The sequence below is a fragment of the Myxine glutinosa genome, chromosome 11, assembly GCF_964187855.1.
Source record: "Myxine glutinosa chromosome 11, kmMyxGlut1.1, whole genome shotgun sequence".
In the NCBI taxonomy this organism is placed as follows: Eukaryota; Metazoa; Chordata; class Myxini; order Myxiniformes; family Myxinidae; genus Myxine; species Myxine glutinosa.
In genome coordinates, this window is record NC_136271.1 from 1112344 (window position 1) to 1132314 (window position 19971).

Below are 19971 nucleotides of genomic sequence, written 5' to 3' on the forward strand. Positions count from 1 at the left end.
ACTCACTTCAATCACACTCCTCCCTCCAGGTCTTCAAAACAGCTGTTCACCACCATCTCTTATCTTCCCCCATCCAAAACCTTGATCTTTTCTACCCCCACTAATTCACCCCAGATCCACCTTGTTTGAAATTCCAACTTCTTTCCTGGAAGTCTTGGCAGTGTCCATATGTTTTATACCTCTCCCACCCCCCCCCCCCTTCCCATGCCTCCCCCAAAGCCCTCTCCCTCCCACAGTTCTCTCGATGTCGCCATGTCTCTCGGTCCCTGCTCTCAAATGTTGTGTTTGTGTCCTTCCCCCTCTCTCCCCATCTTGTCTACCGCTCCCGATGTTATTTGTTTTGTGTGTCTGTTTGTCTTTCTGTGTGATTAATGTTCGCTCTTTCACGAGCCTCGATCTTGTATACAAAAAAAAACAAAAAAAAAACGCTTTGGTTTCAACAGCGTGAAGACGAGCTAGGTGTGAGGCAGGAGCACCAGCCCAGAGGGGAGAGCAGTATTCCATTGAGCTGCGGATGAAAGCCTTGTATGTGGTGAGGAGCTCAGGTGTGCCAAGGAAGGACTTCACACGACGGAGGATGCCCAGTCGGCGACTGGCTTTGGAGGCCAGATTTGAAATGTGGTTTTCCCAGGAAAGATCATGGCAGATAGTGAGACCCACAAGCTTGAGTGACAGAACTTCTTGGAGAGGAATATTCAGAAAGTGGATGGGAGGGTTGTCCAGTCGGTCTTTTCGGAGAGACATCGTAAAAGTGTGCGATTTGTCAGGATTGAAAGACATGTTCCACTTGTTTGCCCAGTCTGTGATTTTGTCCAGGTCTGCAGAGAGTGAGGAGGCTGCAGACTGCCGATCCAACGGATGAGGAATGGAGCAACAGAGTAGAGTCATCAGCAAAGAGATAGAGAGGATTTTCAAGAGAGTCAGAGAGATCATTGATGAAGACCAGAAAAAGCACAGGGCCCAGAACACTGCCTTGGGGAACTCCAGCCTGAACAGGAAGAGGAGATGAGACAAACCCATTCAGGGCCACACTTTGACTACGACTAGAGAGGAAGTCCGCCAGCCATGCATGGAGATTTCCATGGATACCAAAGGAGGAGAGTTTGGTGATCAGAGCGGGGTGCCAGACCGTATCGAAGGCACGTGATATGTCAAGGGAGACAGCTGTAATTTCCTGTTTGGCATTGAGGACCTCCATCCATTGTTGAGAAAGCAGAAGCAGCATGTCCAGAGTAGAGTGACCAGGTCTGAAACCAATTTGATGATCAGAGATCAAGCCATTGGAGAAGAGGAAAGATTTCATATCCGAAGCAATGATGGATTCCATGACATTGCTGATAATTGGGAGAAGGCTGATTGGTCTGTAGTTGCTAGGATCTGTTTTTGCACCTTTTTTGTGCAAAGCGGTGATGTTGGCTGATTTCCAAGCAGATGGCAGATGACCTTGAGCAAAAGAGAGGGTGAAGAGAACAGAGAGAGGGAATTTTCACAATATATGAGGCTTTTGTGGCAGGAAATACTTACATTTCGGCCATTGGATCTCATTATACAAATAGTGCCCTTCTTTGCATGAACAGCCTTTGAGTGAAAGCTGTGTTAATCTCATTTGTGATGCATTATTTGCTTGTAGTGGTTGAGCAGAAGTTGAGTTACATATTGTTACGTTTGAAGGGGTATAGACAATGATTACCTTGGAGTCTGGTGGAGTGTATAGATGATTATCATGCTCCGTATGTCGCATGAAGAAGAAGAAACCCCACGTAATAAGTAGGAAATTCGTTTCGACCAGATGTCGTGTAAACTTTTATCTTCGTCCCCATGAGAGGGGTGGGGTTTGTTAATTAGCTAGGGATTATGCGTAAATTACTCACCTGTATGTAATGGCCTCTGTTAATTTTTCCTCTGTTCCTTATGACATGCAGTACACACAGATAGTAATAAATCGCCCATTAACCACACTAAATAAAAACCAACCGGAAACAGAACTTTGAGCACTACTGCGGATAACATCGACCTGGTGAGCAGACAGGCACAGAAGGTCAGTGAGGCCACACCTCAAAGAGCAGTGATTGGTCCGGGATTTGATTGGCGCAAGGACTGGTAAGATGGAACTCGCTGATAGCGGACACGGAGACGTCATGGGATGATGTCAGAGCCTCGAGTAAAAAACAATTACAACGGCGGACATTTTCTCTCTCGGGTTCTGGATCTGGTGGTGAACTGTCGCGTCCCGACATCGCTCTTCATCTTTGTTCTCGAGTCCTGGCTTTTGACAACCAACGGTCGAGGCTCTGGACTTCCTTTCATCGTCTGGCTGTGGTGTTGGTGTTGGGGAACACAATCGTGTGGATAAGCGCGGCTGGAAGAGCGAACTGTGCATGGAGGCCTGGTTTTCCCCGCCCACGAGCCGCGCGGCAAAGCGTGCGGTTCCCGCCCAGGTCGCGGGGGTGTTTTGACTATTCCTGACGAGATTCAAGAGCAGCTCGGAGCTAAGTGCCCACAAAATAACACGTTTATTTTCAGTTATTTTTCCCATTGTTTGTATTTGAGTCTGTATGGGAGCGCTCCAATTAGGAATTTAGTTTTGCCGTGATTTATTCTGTTACCGGCCTTTCGTTAATAAAGCCGGCATTTTCTTGTACATTGGAATTCCTGTGTGAGTTGATTCATTTATCCAGGTGCGAAGAAGTCGGGTGGAAGCCGTCCAGATAAGTTCGTCATCCCCCTTTCCCTCGCGTGTAACAAATACCGTCATTTTGGATTGAATGCCTGGGAGTAATGCTCGTTTGGTCATTCGTGTCGCCCTGCGGTGTTCACCAGAGGGCAGGCACACAATAATATTATTTGATTATTGTAGTGAAATCGTATTCGTACTGAACCCGGGGTGATGCTCGCTGCTCGTTGACACCGCTAGGGGCGTGACTATAAGACCCGCTGCTGCGGACGGTGCTCTGAGACTTCTCCTGTGACACGTTACATCTGGTAGACTCGCTAATGGTACGCCTGCATAGAATATCCAGCTTGCTTGCATTGAATGTTATGAATGGTCCCATGTGATGTCACATCGTATACTTATTGTATTTCCTACTTTACAGGATGATGTTATGATCTAAATGCAATTAAACCACCCATTGGGACTAAAGTTGTGTGGACCTGATTGGTTTTCCACAACACTTAATTGCATTTATATCTACCGACATGGCTGGCAACAAGACGCTGACGGTTGCCGTATTCTGCGCCGACCCGCAAGCCCCGGATGGTGGCTTGCAACTGAAGCACTGGCTCAGAACATTGGAGAATCATTTTGACGAGCCTGAGACCGCGCCGACGGCTGCCGCGAAGCTAGCAACACTACATTCAAAAATCGACTACCGGGTGTACAACTCCATCGCCCAATGCGCGACGTATGACCTCTCCATCGCGGAGCTCAAACGGCTGTACATAAAGGAAAAAAGCCCGGTGTATGCACGATATTTGCTGCAAACGCGACATCAGCAACCCAACGAGGCGATGGACCACTACGCCCAGGAGCTCCGGCAGCTCTTGCTGGACAGCATCAGGGAGCCACGGACTCCCGCGCAGGCTCAGGATGATCTTCTTTTAGATGCCTTCATTGCAGGGGTCTCCACCCAGGAACTAAGGCTCGAGCTCTTAGAGAAGACCGACCTGACCTTCGCTACGGCACTCGAGCAAGGGAAAGTATACACTGAAGCGCGGATGCAATCGAATACCTATGATCGCACGCGCCTCTTGGCGGGCACGACACTACACGCCCGGCCGGAGAGTGCTACCGCCGAGGACGCGGACCCGCTCGCGGAACTCCGGGATGCTCCGGAGGAAGACCCAGCCCTGACGGCTGCCGTTACGACCAGACCCAAGGCCTTACGCGGGGCCGCATGCTTTTTCTGTGGGGGGCCACGCCATGCCCGGCTCGTGTGTCCGGCACGAGACGCTATATGCCATTTGTGCTCGCAAAAGGGACATTACGCGAGAGTGTGCAGCAAAACGGCACGCGGCTCGCGGCTCATTGAATCGCGCGGTCGCGCGGGCGCGGCGACCTTGAATGGGCTCATTGCGGAGCCCGCGAGCCGAGCCCGAAACCCGGCGCCTTACCCGACTTCGAAGGGGAGGGCCCCTCTCTGCGGGCCCCTGGGCGCTCAGACGTCCTTGGCGGGCGTCACCGGACAGCCACCACCGTCTCATCCTCCATCGGGCACGAAGTGCGTGTCCTTGACCAAACTCCGGGCCACGCAAGGGGCTTTGAAGCCTCGCCAAGCCCCAGCGGAACGTTCTCCTCGTGTCGTCCACGAGCTAACGGTGGCCCTCGCCCCGAAAAAGGCGATTTCGAATACTACGGAGGCCTTTTTCTGCCAAAAGTGTCAAAAGGCGATTTCAAATACTACGGAGGCCTTTTCCAGCCAGAATTGTCAGATTTTGAATCGCGAAACACCGGAATGCTTGGGAAAGCCCTCTGATGGCGTTAAAAAGTGTCAAAAGGCGATTTCAAATACTACGGAGGCCTTTTCCAGCCAGAATTGTCAGATTTTGAATCGCGAAACACCGGAATGCTTGGGAAAGCCCTCTGATGGCGTTAATGGATTCCCCATGGTCAACACAGACTCCGGCCACGACCGCAAAACTGCTGCTGGCATAGGATCCACCCGCGAGGCTTGTCCGACCCATTCGGGGGGCTCAGTCCCGCTCCCAGCAGCCTCGTCTGGCCTGGCTCAAGCCCTTATTCCCCTCATGGTCGAAGGCCATTGTGTTCGGGCCTTGGTGGATACAGGGTCTACGGATAGTTTTATCGACCAGCGACTTGTGCTCAGGCATGGATGGCGGATCTGGAGGTCTACGAGACGGATCTTCATGGCTTCCCAGGGGCTTCGACTCAGCACGAAGGGGGAATGCCGATTGAAACTCGTGCTAAAGGGACGGGTTTTCCCTGATGTACACCTTATGGTTTTACCCGCATTATGTGCTGATATTCTGTTAGGACATGATTTTCTTAAGCTGCATGGACGTCTGGTAATGGAGTTTGGTGGGCCTGACACGCTTGTTGTGGGGGCGGACGACGCGCTTGCGGTGTGCGCCCTAGCGCAAATGGACGTCCAGCCGCTTTCGCTGTTCCCCAATCTAACCTCCGACTGCACCCCTGTCGCGGTGAAATCACGGCGCTACTCTCGCGCAGACATGCAATTCATTGCGGACGAAACGGCTCAGCTCTTGAAAGACGGCATCATAGAACCTAGTAGGTCGCCGTGGCGCGCCCAGGTCTTGGTGGTGCGCAGCGAGGCCCATCGCAGACGCATGGTAATCGACTATTCCCAAACGATTAACCGCTTTACACAGCTGGATGCCTACCCCCTTCCGGGGATGGACGCGCTAGTGCAACAGGTGTCCCAGTATTCGGTCTATAGCACTCTCGATCTCCGTAGTGCGTACCACCAGATCCCTATCTCTAGGGCGGATCGTATCTATACCGCATTTGAGTCGGGGCAGCGGTTGTACCAATTTACGCGATTGCCTTTTGGGGTAACGAACGGGGTCGCTTGTTTCCAGAGGGCCATGGATGACCTCGTTGCGCGGGAGCACTTAACCGATGTTTTCGTCTACCTCGATAATCTTACGGTTTGTGGATATGACCAAGGGCACCATGATGCTAATCTGAAGCGCTTCCTTGAGGTCGCGCAGAGGTATCACTTAACTATGAACGAGGATAAGTGCCAATACTCCCTATGCACGATAGATCTTCTGGGGTACACCGTGACCCATGGCTCTGTCGCTCCGGATAAGGAGCGTCTGCGACCTTTGCTCGACATGGCCCCTCCCTGTGATCGGGCGTCCCTGAAGCGCGCCCTTGGGCTGTTCGCCCATTACTCCAAATGGGTGCAAAGTTTCTCCGCGAAACTTCGCCCCCTCGTGGCCTGCGACACCTTCCCCCTGAGTCCGGCCGCATTGGCGGCCTTTGAAGGCCTTAAGGCCGACATCGCCCGAGCCGCCGTGGCGACAATCGACGAGAGCGGCTCTTTTGTCCTCGAAAGTGACGCCTCGGATCAGGCCATCGCGGCGACCCTCTCCCAAGGGGGGCGTCCCGTGGCTTTCTTTTCACGGACTCTTACCACCGCTGAGCGGAGACACTCGTCCGTTGAAAAGGAAGCGTATGCGATCGTCGAGTCTATTCGGCGATGGCGCCCGTACTTACTCGGGCGGAGCTTCCAAATCATCACGGACCAGCAAAGCGTTGCGTTCATGTACGACACCTTACACGCCCAGCGCATTAAGAATGAGAAAATCACTCGCTGGCGTATCGAACTCGCCGACTTCTGTTACACCATCAAATATCGCCCGGGGAAGGATAACCGGGCCGCCGATGCCTTATCACGACCGGCTACATGCGCGGGTATCACCTCTTTGGAGGGCCTACGGGTGCTGCATGCCACTGCGGGCCATCCCGGCGTAACGCGTTTCGCTCATTTTGTGCGGTGTGGCAATCTCCCATACTCGATTGACGATATCCGCCGTATCTGTCGCGACTGCGCTATCTGCGCGGAAATCAAACCGCGTTTCTATAACCCTCCCATGGGGACTCTGGTTAAGGCTACGCGCCCGTGGGAACGCTTGGCGATTGATTTCAAGGGCCCATTGCCAGTGTCGAGCGGCTCTCGCTATCTGCTCACTATCGTTGATGAGTACTCGCGATTCCCCTTTGCTTATACGTGCGCGGACATGACTGCTGCCACGGTGATGCGATGCTTACAGAACTTGTTCTCAATGTTCGGTTACCCGGCCTATGTCCATACCGACCGGGGTGCGGTCTTCTTGTCTCAGGAGGTGCGCGGCTGTCTGCTCCAAAATAACATTGCTTCTAGTTACACCACGCCGTACAGACCCCAGGCTAATGGGCAGATCGAACGCTTCAACGGGATTATCTGGAGGGCCGTCATGCTCAACCTCCGGACCCTCGGCCGGGGCCTCGATAAATGGGCTTGGTCGCTACCTGCGGCGTTGAACTCGATCAGGGCTCTCCTGAGTACGGCAACCAACCAAACTCCCCACGAGCGACTTTTCCACCACCCCAGGAGCTCGGGGTGTATACGGTCTTTGCCCAGTTGGCTCGCTGGGCCCGGGCCGGCCTACCTTAAACGGGCGGTTCGCGCGAGCAAGTACGACCCCCTAGTGGACAAAGTGCAGATTCTCCAGGCTAATCCTGAGCATGCTCGTGTGATGACGACTGATGGCCGTGAGACTACTGTCTCCGTCCGTCACCTTGCCCCTTGCGGGGTCGCCGACCTAAGTAGGGAATCGGACGAACCGATCGAACCCATCAAGAGACTATGGCCTCTCCCGACGCTCCCATCGCCGAAAGTCTACCGACCCTCCCCTCGCCGAGACTACCTGGGCCCGACGACTTGGAGTTACCCCCTTCGTCACCCGACCCTGTTGGCGCCTCCGACGCCGGGGACACAGGGCGCGGGGACACAGGGATACGTGATGCTGTACCCGGGGAATTTCGGACGCGTGCTGGCAGAGAAATTCGCCGCCCGGCCCGATACGGTTGGGTCGACTGATGTTCCACCCTGTTCGTGCTGACGCTCACTCGCTTCTAGCCGCACTGCCGTATAATTCTGACGGGGGGGGGGAGAATGTAGTGAAATCGTATTCGTACTGAACCCAGGGTGATGCTCGCTGCTCGTTGACACCGCTAGGGGCGTGACTATAAGACCCGCTGCTGCGGACGGTGCTCCGAGACTTCTCCTGTGACACGTTACATCTGGTAGACTCGCTAATGGTACGCCTGCATAGAATATCCAGCTTGCTTGCATTGAATGTTATGAATGGTCCCATGTGATGTCACATCGTATACTTATTGTATTTCCTACTTTACAGGATGATGTTATGATCTAAATGCAATTAAACCACCCGTTGGGACTAAAGTTGTGTAGACCTGATTGGTTTTCCACAACATCCCTTCCCCCGCATAGCGGTAGACAGGGTTTTGCAATTACTTGTGTGTGTCGTTGGTTGTTATCTCCATATGTGGGTTTCAGAAGGTGTAACGCAGTCCTCCCAGGTCTCGAAGTATCCACCTCCGTTTCAGTAAGAGATCATGATTTATGGACCACTTTGTGAGGTTTTCATATTTTCAACATTTTGGTCCGAGGGCTCTTTTGAAGTTCGTCACCGAGCTTCAGACAGCTTCTAACTGCAATTTGTTTGTCGTAATATTTCCCAGAATGGGTTTAAAGATCTCTAAGGTTATTTTTTATCATTCCCATTGCTCCAATAATTTCAGCTTCCAGGATCTTTTTTAACTTCATTTTTGAGATCTTGGTATTTGTTCATTTTGATTTCTGTGTTGTTCATTTTATTGATTAATTTCTGCAATGCTTCGTCGTTTGTTGCAAAGTTTGAAATCATTCATGTAAAGTAGATGTGTCACCTTTTTTTGCCTCTTTGGGCATTCTCTTATTTGAAGTCGGGGTGTATCTGTGTCCTTGCTCATTAATGAGATTTCTCAGTGGGTCCAGGACCAGACAAAACAGAAGGGGGGAAAGACGATTCCATGCCACATCTTCACATCTGATATTTCGATATTTCCTTCTGAGTGCTGTAATGTCAATGTGGTATTCCAGAGCTCCATTGCTTTGTCAATCAGTTTGAATATTTGGGGGTTGATCTTGTACAATTGTGCATGTATTATATCATCCATGAATTTAGGACACCATCAAAAGCTTTTTTGTAATCTATCCACTTGTCCATCTGGCTCAGTCCCACCATCTTTTTTAATCCATTAGTGTAGTGTCCCTGATCTTGGGCATTTATTATGATTCGTTCTTTGTCCCAGTTGAGCTGACCTCTTCTTCGCCATTCCAATGGGCCTTCTTTGTCTATCCCCGCTCTGTCGTTATTGTTTGTATTTTCCTGCTCTTGTGTCATTCTCCCAGCTGTTGGTGTATATTTCTTGATATTTATTTTTGTTACTTGTCAATAATTTTTTTTTGGACAAATATGTTGATCCCTCTGGTTTGTGTGTTTATCTGTCTGCTCACTTATACTGGTCTGCAGGTCACAATTTTAAACTGGTCTTCACGAAACTTCACCAAATGATAGAGTTGGTGATCCGACAGAATCCTATGTATGTTTGAGATCAACATTGGTCACAAGGTCAGCATCGGCCTAAGGTCGACCACTTTTTTTTACAAATATCTAAAATCCTCAATTTTCATCTGATTGACTTGAAATTTGAATAGGATTTTCATATCAGCTAACAGAATTCAACCACCAATTATATTTGAGGTCAACATAGGCCAGATTTCTAAAATTGTCAATTTCCATCCGATTTACTTAAAATTTGAAGACTATTTGCATATCAGGTCACATAATTCAACCACCAATTCTTTTTGATGTCAAAAGGATGCTTTACTGAGTGCCTTGGTCAAAAGGTGTATGAATGAATGAATGATCGTTTTTAAGGTCATTTTACCCCGCTAGAGCGGGGGTTAGCCTTGCGGGCCCCATTACCTCATGGTTCCCTTTTTGAGGCAATGTTTTTATGGCCGGATGCCCTTCCTAACGCCAACCCTTAGTCGCCTCTTACAATGAGCAGGGATACGGTGGACCTATTCTAAATCGGAGTACACACCGGGATCATTCATCCCAGCAATCTGGTATTCAATTTGCCGACCTCAGAAGGATGACAAGCTGAGTCAACCTCACTGGCATTAATTCAGCGATCGACCGGGATTTGAACTCAGGATCCTAGGATCCCTCAGTGCCTTGACTAACTCCATCTTTGAATCATCCTGAGCCTCAGCAATTCGTTGTTTCAAATTCTTATTCTCCTCCAGAACCTTGTTCTTCACCGCGATGTTTCTTAACAGCCGGTCTGTTTTCACCTTTAAATCCATTTTGAACTCAGCATCTCGCTGTTCCAATTCCATGATCTCCTGTGCCTGAATCCTGTTTTTTCCTTTCCATCCATCAGTGCCTTGACTAACTCCATCTTTGAATCATCCTGAGCCTCAGCAATTCGTTGCTTCAAATTCTTATTCTCCTCCTCCAGAAACTTGTTCTTCACCGTGAAGTTTCTAACAGCAAGTCTGTTTTCACCTTTAAATCCATTTTGAACTCAGCATCTCTCTGTTCCAATTCCATGATCTCCTGTGCCTGAATCCTGTGTTTCTCCTTTTCATCCCTCAGTGCCTTGTCTAACTCCATCTTTGAATCATCCTGAGCCTCAGCAATTCGTTGCTTCAAATTCTTATTCTCCTCCTCCAGAAACTTGTTCTTCACCGTGAAGTTTCTTAACAGCAAGTCTGTTTTCACCTTTAAATCCATTTTGAACTCAGCATCTCGCTGTTCCAATTCCATGATCTCCTGTGCCTGAATCCTGTGTTTCTCCTTTTCATCCCTCAGTGTCTTGTCTAACTTCATCACTGCGATATTCTGCATTCTCAGAAGGTCATTCACAGCTTCTTCTGCCTCCTTTCCCTGGAACTTGACTTTTATTTGAGCTTCTGCCCAATTATCGGTGACGTTTGTAGACCCGTATGGACCTTTTTGCTGTTGAGCCTTCACCAACACCCTCAACCCACCTCACAGACCAAGCTCGCACATAATAATGTAATAATAAACAGCCTTACCTGAAACACATAATAATGACATAACTAAAGAGAGGTCCTAAAGTGTCCTACGTGTTGTACATGGACTAACTAAGGTGCAATCTTTAATTAACAGCCAATTACGGGGACATGTACACAGGGGTCATTTATAAGGGAATTTACTACTAAATTTACATGTGAAGGTCCTAAAAACCGTAACACAGCACCCTCATTCCTCACGGGACGTCCCGGCCCGAAAACTTTACTTAATGTGACACTCAGGTGTGATAACCCTCTACTATTAACTTCTCCCCTGAGTGCGACATTTTTAAAAGAGTTAAATATGTCCCGCCTGCTACGTTGCACCCTACCTAACAGATTCACACCCACAGAATAACCGAATTGCGGAATTATTTTCAAACTACACATTTACGGTGGGGAGCATTAATTACAAGACACTATTTGTATTTACATGGCAACCCAGGACCTGTCATTTGTTTTGGGAAACAAAAATAACCCTGTGGGAGGGAGGAAAAAACATGCACTGCACCGATACACCACCTCTACATGCCCGGGGATGCAGAATTGATATTGCAATGCATCCCCGAGCATGCAAGCACCAAAGCACCAATAAGCACCATCAAGCACCATCCAGTGCTACATTGCAGACACAATAAAAACAAACTGATGGTCTTCTTCTTCTTGCTGCTCCCTCTGCTGGCCGACGTCTCTTCCTGGTGTTGTTCTTGGTGGCTTGCTGCCTATTTGCAATAATAAAAAGGCACACAACGCGTCCATTTTTTATTTATAGCCCACAGGGGCCAACTAAGGGTGGTCCACCTGTATGGCAAAGGGGGCCACCTCACCGTGGTCCGCAAGCAAACATGGGCCAGAGGGGCCAGGCCCCAACACGTGGGGTCCATGGGTGGGGAGGAAAACAAAGCAGAGTCAGCGATGGGTAAGGGCGCAAGGGTACACATCAATAAAGGCAATGCAGAGGTGAGGTGCGCCTGGAGATCGAGCGGAGAAAGCTCGTCCCTAACGTAGTCACCCCCCCCCCCCCCCACCCCCCCGTCACCTACTCTACCCTCGCCCCTTACCTCGTATTTACACGACAATTTACAAATTTGTCTCTATCGTCTCGTCTTCCCCATATCTCCCCTTATCCAAATTCATCCACAATCCCTCTTAACCAACCAAATTTGCCATCACCCAATTCATCATCAATCCCTCTTAAGGAGGAAGAGATGGAACAACCAAGACTCTCTGCTCACCTTCACTCCTTCATTCCTCTTTTCTCCCGCCTCTGGAACAAACTCCCTCACTCTCTTCAATCCCACTCCACCCTCCAAGTCTTTAAAACAGCTGTTCACCACCATCTCTTATCTTCCCCCATCCAAAACCTTGATCCTTTCTACCCCTGCTAATTTCACCCCAATTCCACTTTTTGAAATACCAACTTCTGTCCTGGAAGTCCTTGGTGTCCTTGTGCTTTATACTTCTCCCTCCCCCCCCCCCCCCCCCTTCCCATGCCTCCTCCCCCCGGGCCCTCTCCCTTCCACACATCTTCCTGCTCTCGGATGTTGTGTTTGTGTGCTTCCCCTTTTCTCCCTATCTTGTCTTCTGCTCCCTCTTTTTGTGTATCTTGTTTGTCTGGTCGATTTGTTTGTGAAGTAAATGTTAGCTCTTTCACGAGCCTCGATTCAGTATACAAAAAAAAAAAAAAAAAAAAAAATCCCAAGCCGGCACCCTAATCGCTAAGCCAACACCAGGCACTTGGTCAAAAGGTGTATATTTCTTGATATATATTTTTAGATTTTTTTTCTTCTTTTTTTTGCAATTGTTGGGGCTGTATTTGTTGCTGTTTGATTTTACTGTGAATGAAATTTATGATATCATTGTAGATGATTCCATCCACAATCTTCTAGTCGCACCTGTTTTTTGGAAATTCTTTGCAAGGAGAGTTGGCTTAGCGATTTGACAGATGAGTCAAAGGTCGAGCTATTTGGCCACAGTACCAGAAGACATGTTTGGCGAAAACCAAAGACAGCATTTGACCACAAGAACCTGATACCAACTGTAAAGCATGGTGGTGGAAATATTATGGTTTGGGGCAGCTTTGCTGCATCAGGGCCTGGGCAGCTCACCATCATAGAATCCACTATGAATTCTTCATTGTACCAGAGGGGGCTTGAGGATAATGTGAGGCCATCTGTCGGAAAGTTGAAGCTCAACCGAAGGTGGACGTTGCAACATGACATGACCCTAAACATACCAGTAAATCCACCAAGGAATGGCTGAAAAGAAAGAAATGGAGGGTTCTGGAATGGCCAAGTCAAAGCCCGGATCTAAATCCCATCGAGATGTGGGCGGATTTGAAACTAGCTGTGCATGCAAGAAACCCCTCAAACATCGCACAGCTGAAATAATTCTGCATGGAGGAGTGGGCAAAAATTTCTCCCAGTCGATGTCAGAGACTGGAAGACAGTTATAAGAAACGCCTACCTGAGGTTGTTTCTGCCAAAGGGGGCAATACCACCTGTTCGAGCCAAGGGTGTACTTACTTTTTCCACACGCGAAATTTGTTTTAGAAAACACAATAAATGTGTTAATATGTGAATACATTTTTCTTCAACAAACATTGAAATTGTCCATGTATTATTTTGCTCTAAGGTAGTACGTAGATGATTGAATAACTGACGGGAGTGTTCTGTGATAATGAGTTGAGAGGTTGCTGGTATGAAAAACGCTGAAATTTGATCTGGAGGTGTCGTGAGAAATAATAATTTGAACACGGGAACTCATTTTTAGGAACTTTGATTCACCAGCACATAATATACGGTCGGGCCACAAAAAAAAAAAAATTAAGCAAGCCCCATGTTAGCGATACTTTTTCGGGTTTGTTGTTTTCATCTTTGTTTACAAATTACATCCGATAGTCTGTTGAGCATTTCATATAATCAGCGAGTCCGACACTCGCCGCTCTGTGCACCTGGTTGAGTTCCATCAAGCCGCCCCCCCTCTCATCTTGACAGGTACATTCTTGGGATTTTGTAAAACATTTTGTGGATGTTAAGGAGTTTTCTTGTTTTGATGTCTAACTTGTTGATTTCTGATTGGGCCCAGTTTATTATTCCGCAGCTATATTGGAACACTGGTACTGCGACCTGGTTTATGGCTTTGATTTTGTTTATTGGGGTGAGGTACTTGGCACACCTGTCTCGTCCAAATTCCAATTTAATGTCTTCGGAAAACCGTTTTACGAGTTTTAGTTGTTCTGTCATGGTTTTGTCTTTTGGCGAGAAGAGCTTTAAATCATCCATGTGTGGTAGATGTGTCACCTTCCCTATTTCTTCGGATGTTCTTATATTGGTTGTTCGGGTGTATCCGTGTCCTTGTTCATTGATGAGGATACTTAGTGGGTCTAGAACCAGACAAAAGAGAACGGGGGAAAGAATGTCTACCTGGAAGAATCCACGCCGTATCTTCACTTCTGGTATTCCGATATTCCCTTCTGAGTGCTGTAATATCCATATGGTATTCGAGAGCTCCATTGCTTTCTCAATCAGTTTGATTATTTGGGGATTGATTTTGTATATTTACCTGTATTTTATCATCCATGAATGTGGGACAATGTCCAAAGCTTTCTTATCGTCTATCCAGGCGGTGGACAATTTAGTTCTTCACATTTTGCTATTTTAAAGTGTGTCCTTGTTCAGTATTAGGTGATCAATTGTTCCATAACAACCTCTCTTACATCCCTTTTGTTCTACCTCTAAACCTCCTTGCTGTGTTATATGATGGTTCTACCTCTAAACCTCCTTGCTGTGTTATATGATGGTTCTGCCTCTAAACCTCCTTGCTGTGTTCGATGATGGTTCTACCTCTAAACCTCCTTGCTGTGTTCGATGATGGTTCTACCTCTAAACCTCCTTGCTGTGTTTGATGATGGTTCTACCTCTAAACCTCCTTGCTGTGTTGGATGATGGTTCTACCTCTAAACCTCCTTGCTGTGTTTGATGATGGGTCCTCCTCTAAACCTCCTTGCTGTGTTTGATGATTGTTCCTCCTCTAAACCTCCTTGCTGTGTTCGATGATGGTTCTGCCTCTAAACCTCCTTGCTGTGTTTGATGATGGTGCCTCCTCTAAACCTCCTTGCTGTGTTCGATGATGGTTCCTCCTCTAAACCTCCTTGCTGTGTTCGATGATGGTTCCTCCTCTAAACCTCCTTGCTGTGTTTGATGATGGTGCCTCCTCTAAACCTCGTTGCTGTGTTCGATGATGGTGTCTCCTCTAAACCTCCTTGCTGTGTTCGATGATGGTTCCTCCTCTAAACCTCCTTGCTGTGTTTGATGATGGTTCTGTCTCTAAACCTCCTTGCTGTGTTTGATGATGGTTCTGTCTCTAAACCTCCTTGCTGTGTTTGATGATGGTTCTGCTTCTAAACCTCCTTGCTGCGTTTGATGATGGTTCCTCCTCTAAACCTCCTTGCTGTGTTTGATGATGGTTCCTCCTCTAAACCTCCTTGCTGTGTTTGATGATGGTTCTGTCTCTAAACCTCCTTGCTGTGTTTGATGATGGTTCTGTCTCTAAACCTCCTTGCTGTGTTTGATGATGGTTCTGTCTCTAAACCTCCTTGCTGTGTTCGATGATGGTGCCTCCTCTAAACCTCGTTGCTGTGTTTGATGATGGTTCCTCCTCTAAACCTCCTTGCTGTGTTTGATGATGGTTCCTCCTCTAAACCTCCTTGCTGTGTTCGATGATGGTTCTGCCTCTAAACCTCCTTGCTGTGTTTGATGATGGTTCTGTCTCTAAACCTCCTTGCTGTGTTTGATGATGGTGCCTCCTCTAAACCTCGTTGCTGTGTTTGATGATGGTGCCTCCTCTAAACCTCCTTGCTGTGTTTGATGATGGTTCCTCCTCTAAACCTCCTTGCTGTGTTTGATGATGGTGCCTCCTCTAAACCTCGTTGCTGTGTTCGATGATGGTTCCTCCTCTAAACCTCCTGGCTGTGTTCGATGATGGTTTCCTCCTCTAAACCTCCTTGCTGTGTTCGATGATGGTTCTACCTCTAAACCTCCTTGCTGTGTTCGATGATGATTCTACCTCTAAACCTCCTTGCTGTGTTCGATGATGGTTCTACTTCTAAACCTCCTTGCTGTGTTTGATGATGGTTCTACCTCTAAACCTCCTTGCTGTGTTGGATGATGGTTCTACCTCTAAACCTCCTTGCTGTGTTGGATGATGGTTCTGCCTCTAAACCTCCTTGCTGTGTTTGATGATGGTTCTGCCTCTAAACCTCCTTGCTGTGTTCGATGATGGTTCTACCTCTAAACCTCCTTGCTGTGTTCGATGATGGTTCCTCCTCTAAATCTACTTGCTGTGTTAGATGATGGTTCCTCCTCCAAACCTCCTTGCTGTGTTAGATGATGGTTCCTCCTCTAAACCTCCTTGCTGTGTTAGATGATGTTTCTGCCTCTAAACCTCCTTGCTGTGTTTGATGATGGTTCCTCCTCTAAACCTCCTTGCTGTGTTTGATGATGGTTCCTCCTCTAAACCTCCTTGCTGTGTTCGATGATGGGTCCTCCTCTAAACCTCCTTGCTGTGTTTGATGATGGTCCTCCTCTAAACCTCCTTGCTGTGTTTGATGATGGTTCCTCCTCTAAACCTCCTTGCTGTGTTTGATGATAATTCCTCCTCTAAACCTCCTTGCTGTGTTCGATGATGGGTCCTCTTCTAAACCTCCTTGCTGTGTTTGATGATGGTTCCTCCTCTAAACCTCCTTGCTGTGTTTGATGATGGTTCCTCCTCTAAACCTCCTTGCTGTGTTTGATGATGGTTCCTCCTCTAAACCTCCTTGCTGTGTTCGATGATGGTTCCTCCTCTAAACCTCCTTGCTGTGTTTGATGATGGTTCTGCCTCTAAACCTCCTTGCTGTGTTCGATGATGGGTCCTCCTCTAAACCTCCTTGCTGTGTTTGATGATGGTTCCTCCTCTAAACCTCCTTGCTGTGTTTGATGATGGTTCCTCCTCTAAACCTCCTTGCTGTGTTTGATGATGGTTCCTCCTCTAAACCTCCTTGCTGTGTTCGATGATGGTACATCGTTTCTGTGATGATTCCTCCCAGCAGTTTGTATGTTGGTCGGCATGTTATCTGTATTTGTGGGGAAGTTGGGTTTCCTCCGATTTTCGGAATCGAAATGCAATTCCATGGATAATAAAAATTTTTACTCTAAAATTGATGATTGGTTCAAAGTGCAAAAAGCGATGATTTAAATCATCGCTTTTTGCACTTTGAACCAATTATTTATTGACATGAAATGAATGGTTTCCAAATAACCCACACGTATAACGCTGGAAGGAAACTTAGTTTGTTTGATGTTTGCATTGTCATTGCTTTTATTGTTCAAGTTTGTTTTTACTTCACTTCCTGATAAGCCTTTGTGCAAATGAAACTGTGTTGGACAATTATTGAAAGATTGTAAAGGGTTAACAATTTGAAAGTGAAAACTGATGTTGTGCCTTGTGCCCTTCCAAATCATTTGCATGCGTGCAGAAGCCGCCAGTGGTACTGAGTGAAAGGAAGGCCTGCTCGACTAGTCTGGCTACTGACAGGCCCAGGCCTCAGGCCCCAAGGCAGCACAACCCAGTGGGGGTGATTACTTCTTCTTTTCTTTTTTATTCCTTATCATTCAATCCTGTTGAATAACACTGCAGTACATAGTTAATAAATAGACGATGTGCAAAATATAACTTTACTGACTTTTAAATAAATAAGTGCAAGCACCCTTTAAAATAACTAAACGCAATGTTTTGCAATGTATAAACGTAATTGCATGATATACACCGCTTCTCATCAAATAATAATAATAATAATAATAATTAGTCATCTTTGTCCAGGAGCTCCTCCACTCCTCCACCTTGTTCCCCCCCCCCCCCCCCAAAGCCCTCTCCCTCCCACAAATCTCCCGATGTCCCTGCTCTCAAATGTTGTGTTTGTGTCCTTCCCCCTCTCTCCCCATCTTGTCTACCGCTCCCGATGTTATATGTTTTATGTGTCGGTTTGTCTTTCTGTGTGATTAATGTTCGCTCTTTCACGAGCCTCGATCTTGTATACAAAAAAAACAAAAAACCTTGTTGTGACAAATGGTGTTTTTGTGTTCTCTGTCATTCCACCAATGGAGTTTCTGTGTCCACGTCAGTATTGAGCATCTGTTTTTATGGGTAATTCAATTAACTCGATAACTACACTCCAACAATAGAACCTTCACCCTCAGAGGGGCTCTCGCTTACATTTGTAGCTGGTACAGTGTTAACTTGTCCATTGGAAGCTGGTACAGTGTTAACTTGTCCATTGGAAGCTGGTACAGTGTTAACTTGTCCATTGGAAGCTGGTACAGTGTTAACTCGTCCATTGGAAGCTGGTACAGTGTTAACTTGTCCATTGGAAGCTGGTACAGTGTTAACTCGTCCATTAGAAGCTGGTACAGTGTTAACTTGTCCATTGGAAGCTGGTACAGTGTTAACTTGTCCATTGGAAGCTGGTACAGTGTTAACTTGTCCATTGGAAGCTGGTACAGTGTTAACTTGTCCATTGGAAGCTGGTACAGTGTTAACTCGTCCATTAGAAGCTGGTACAGTGTTAACTTGTCCATTGGAAACTGGTACAGCGTTAACTCATCCATTGGAAGCTGGTACAGTGTTAACTCGTCCATTTATAGCTGGTACAGTGTTAACTCGTCCATTAGAAGCTGGTACAGTGTTAACTCATCCATTGGAAGCTGGTATTGTAGCGGTTCCCGCTGAATGTACACAATCGCCTTGCACCTGCCAGGACGCGGCCAGGGCGCGATCGCCATGCCAGGCTCGTCCGGACGGGCCCAGACGCCCCTCCCCTGGGCATGCCCAGACTCGCTGTTCCCGGGCACGCCCGAACCTCCCGGGCACGCCCGGTCTCGTCTTTCCAGGGCTCGCCCAGAGCCCCCGGGCACGCCCAGCCTCGACTTGCCAGGCCGCGTCCAGGACGCCCGGGCATGTCCAGACTCGCCTTTCCAGGGCTCGCCCAGAGCGTCCGGGCATGCCCGCTCTCGCCTTTCCAGGGCTCGGGCACGCCCAGCCTCAACTTGCCAGGCCGCGTTCAGGACGCCCGGGCATGTCCAGACTCGCCTTTCCAGGGCTCGCCCAGAGCCCCCGGGCACGCCCAGCCTCGACTTGCCAGGCCGCGTCCAGGACGCCCGGGCATGTCCAGACTCGCCTTTCCAGGGCTCGCCCAGAGCGTCCGGGCATGCCCGCTCTCGCCTTTCCAGGGCTCGCCCAGAGCGCACGGGCACGCCCAGCCTCGACTTGCCAGGCCGCGTCCAGGACGCCCGGGCATGTCCAGACTCGCCTTTCCAGGGCTCGCCCAGAGCGTCCGGGCATGCCCGCTCTCGCCTTTCCAGGGCTCACCCAGAGCGCCCGGGCACGCCGAGCCTCGACTTGCCAGGCCGCGTCCAGGACGCCCGGGCATGTCCAGACTCGCCTTTCCAGGACTCGCCCTTGACACCCGGGCATGCCCGGTCTCGGTTTTCCCGGGCAAACGCCCCGGCATAAATGTGTATATATATTGCTGCCCGATAAACAGGCTTGTCAGAATACCTGAGCTGTTTTGTTTCAATAAAGCAACTCGGACGAATTCCGTCTTTGGTCGCGTCAATTCTTTCGACTCGCGTTGGAGCGCAGCTCCTTCAGTATAGTGTTAACTCGTCCATTGGAAGCTGGTACAGCGTTAACTCATCCATTGGAAGCTGGTACAGTGTTAACTCGTCCATTGGAAGCTGGTACAGCGTTAACTCGTCCATTGGAAGCTGGTACAGCGTTAACTCGTCCATTGGAAGCTGGTACAGCGTTAACTCATCCATTGGAAGCTGGTACAGTGTTAACTCGTCCATTGGAAGCTGGTACAGCGTTAACTCATCCATTGGAAGCTGGTACAGTGTTAACTCGTCCATTGGAAGCTGGTACAGCGTTAACTCATCCATTGGAAGCTGGTACAGTGTTAACTCGTCCATTGGAAGCTGGTACAGCGTTAACTCGTCCATTGGAAGCTGGTACAGTGTTAACTCGTCCATTGGAAGCTGGTACAGCGTTAACTCATCCATTGGAAGCTGGTACAGTGTTAACTCGTCCATTGGAAGCTGGTACAGCGTTAACTCATCCATTGGAAGCTGGTACAGTGTTAACTCGTCCATTGGAAGCTGGTACAGTGTTAACTCGTCCATTGGAAGCTGGTACAGCGTTAACTCATCCATTGGAAGCTAGTACAGTGTTAACTCGTCCATTGGAAGCTGGTACAGCGTTAACTCGTCCATTGGAAGCTGGTACAGCGTTAACT

The 19971-nt window shown here is 48.4% G+C and overlaps 1 protein-coding gene across 7 annotated transcripts in view; it reads left to right on the forward strand.

The window, feature by feature from the left end:
• The window catches only part of LOC137436347 (coiled-coil domain-containing protein 85C), a 189302-nt gene that overhangs the window by 52136 nt on the left and 117195 nt on the right, over positions 1–19971 (forward strand). For all 7 annotated transcript variants that reach the window (XM_068130042.2, XM_068130039.2, XM_068130045.2 and 4 more), the window contains exon 3: positions 17158–17256. In XM_068130042.2, the coding sequence (XP_067986143.2) occupies positions 17158–17256 (99 nt within the window). The remainder of the gene's footprint in view (positions 1–17157; positions 17257–19971) is intronic.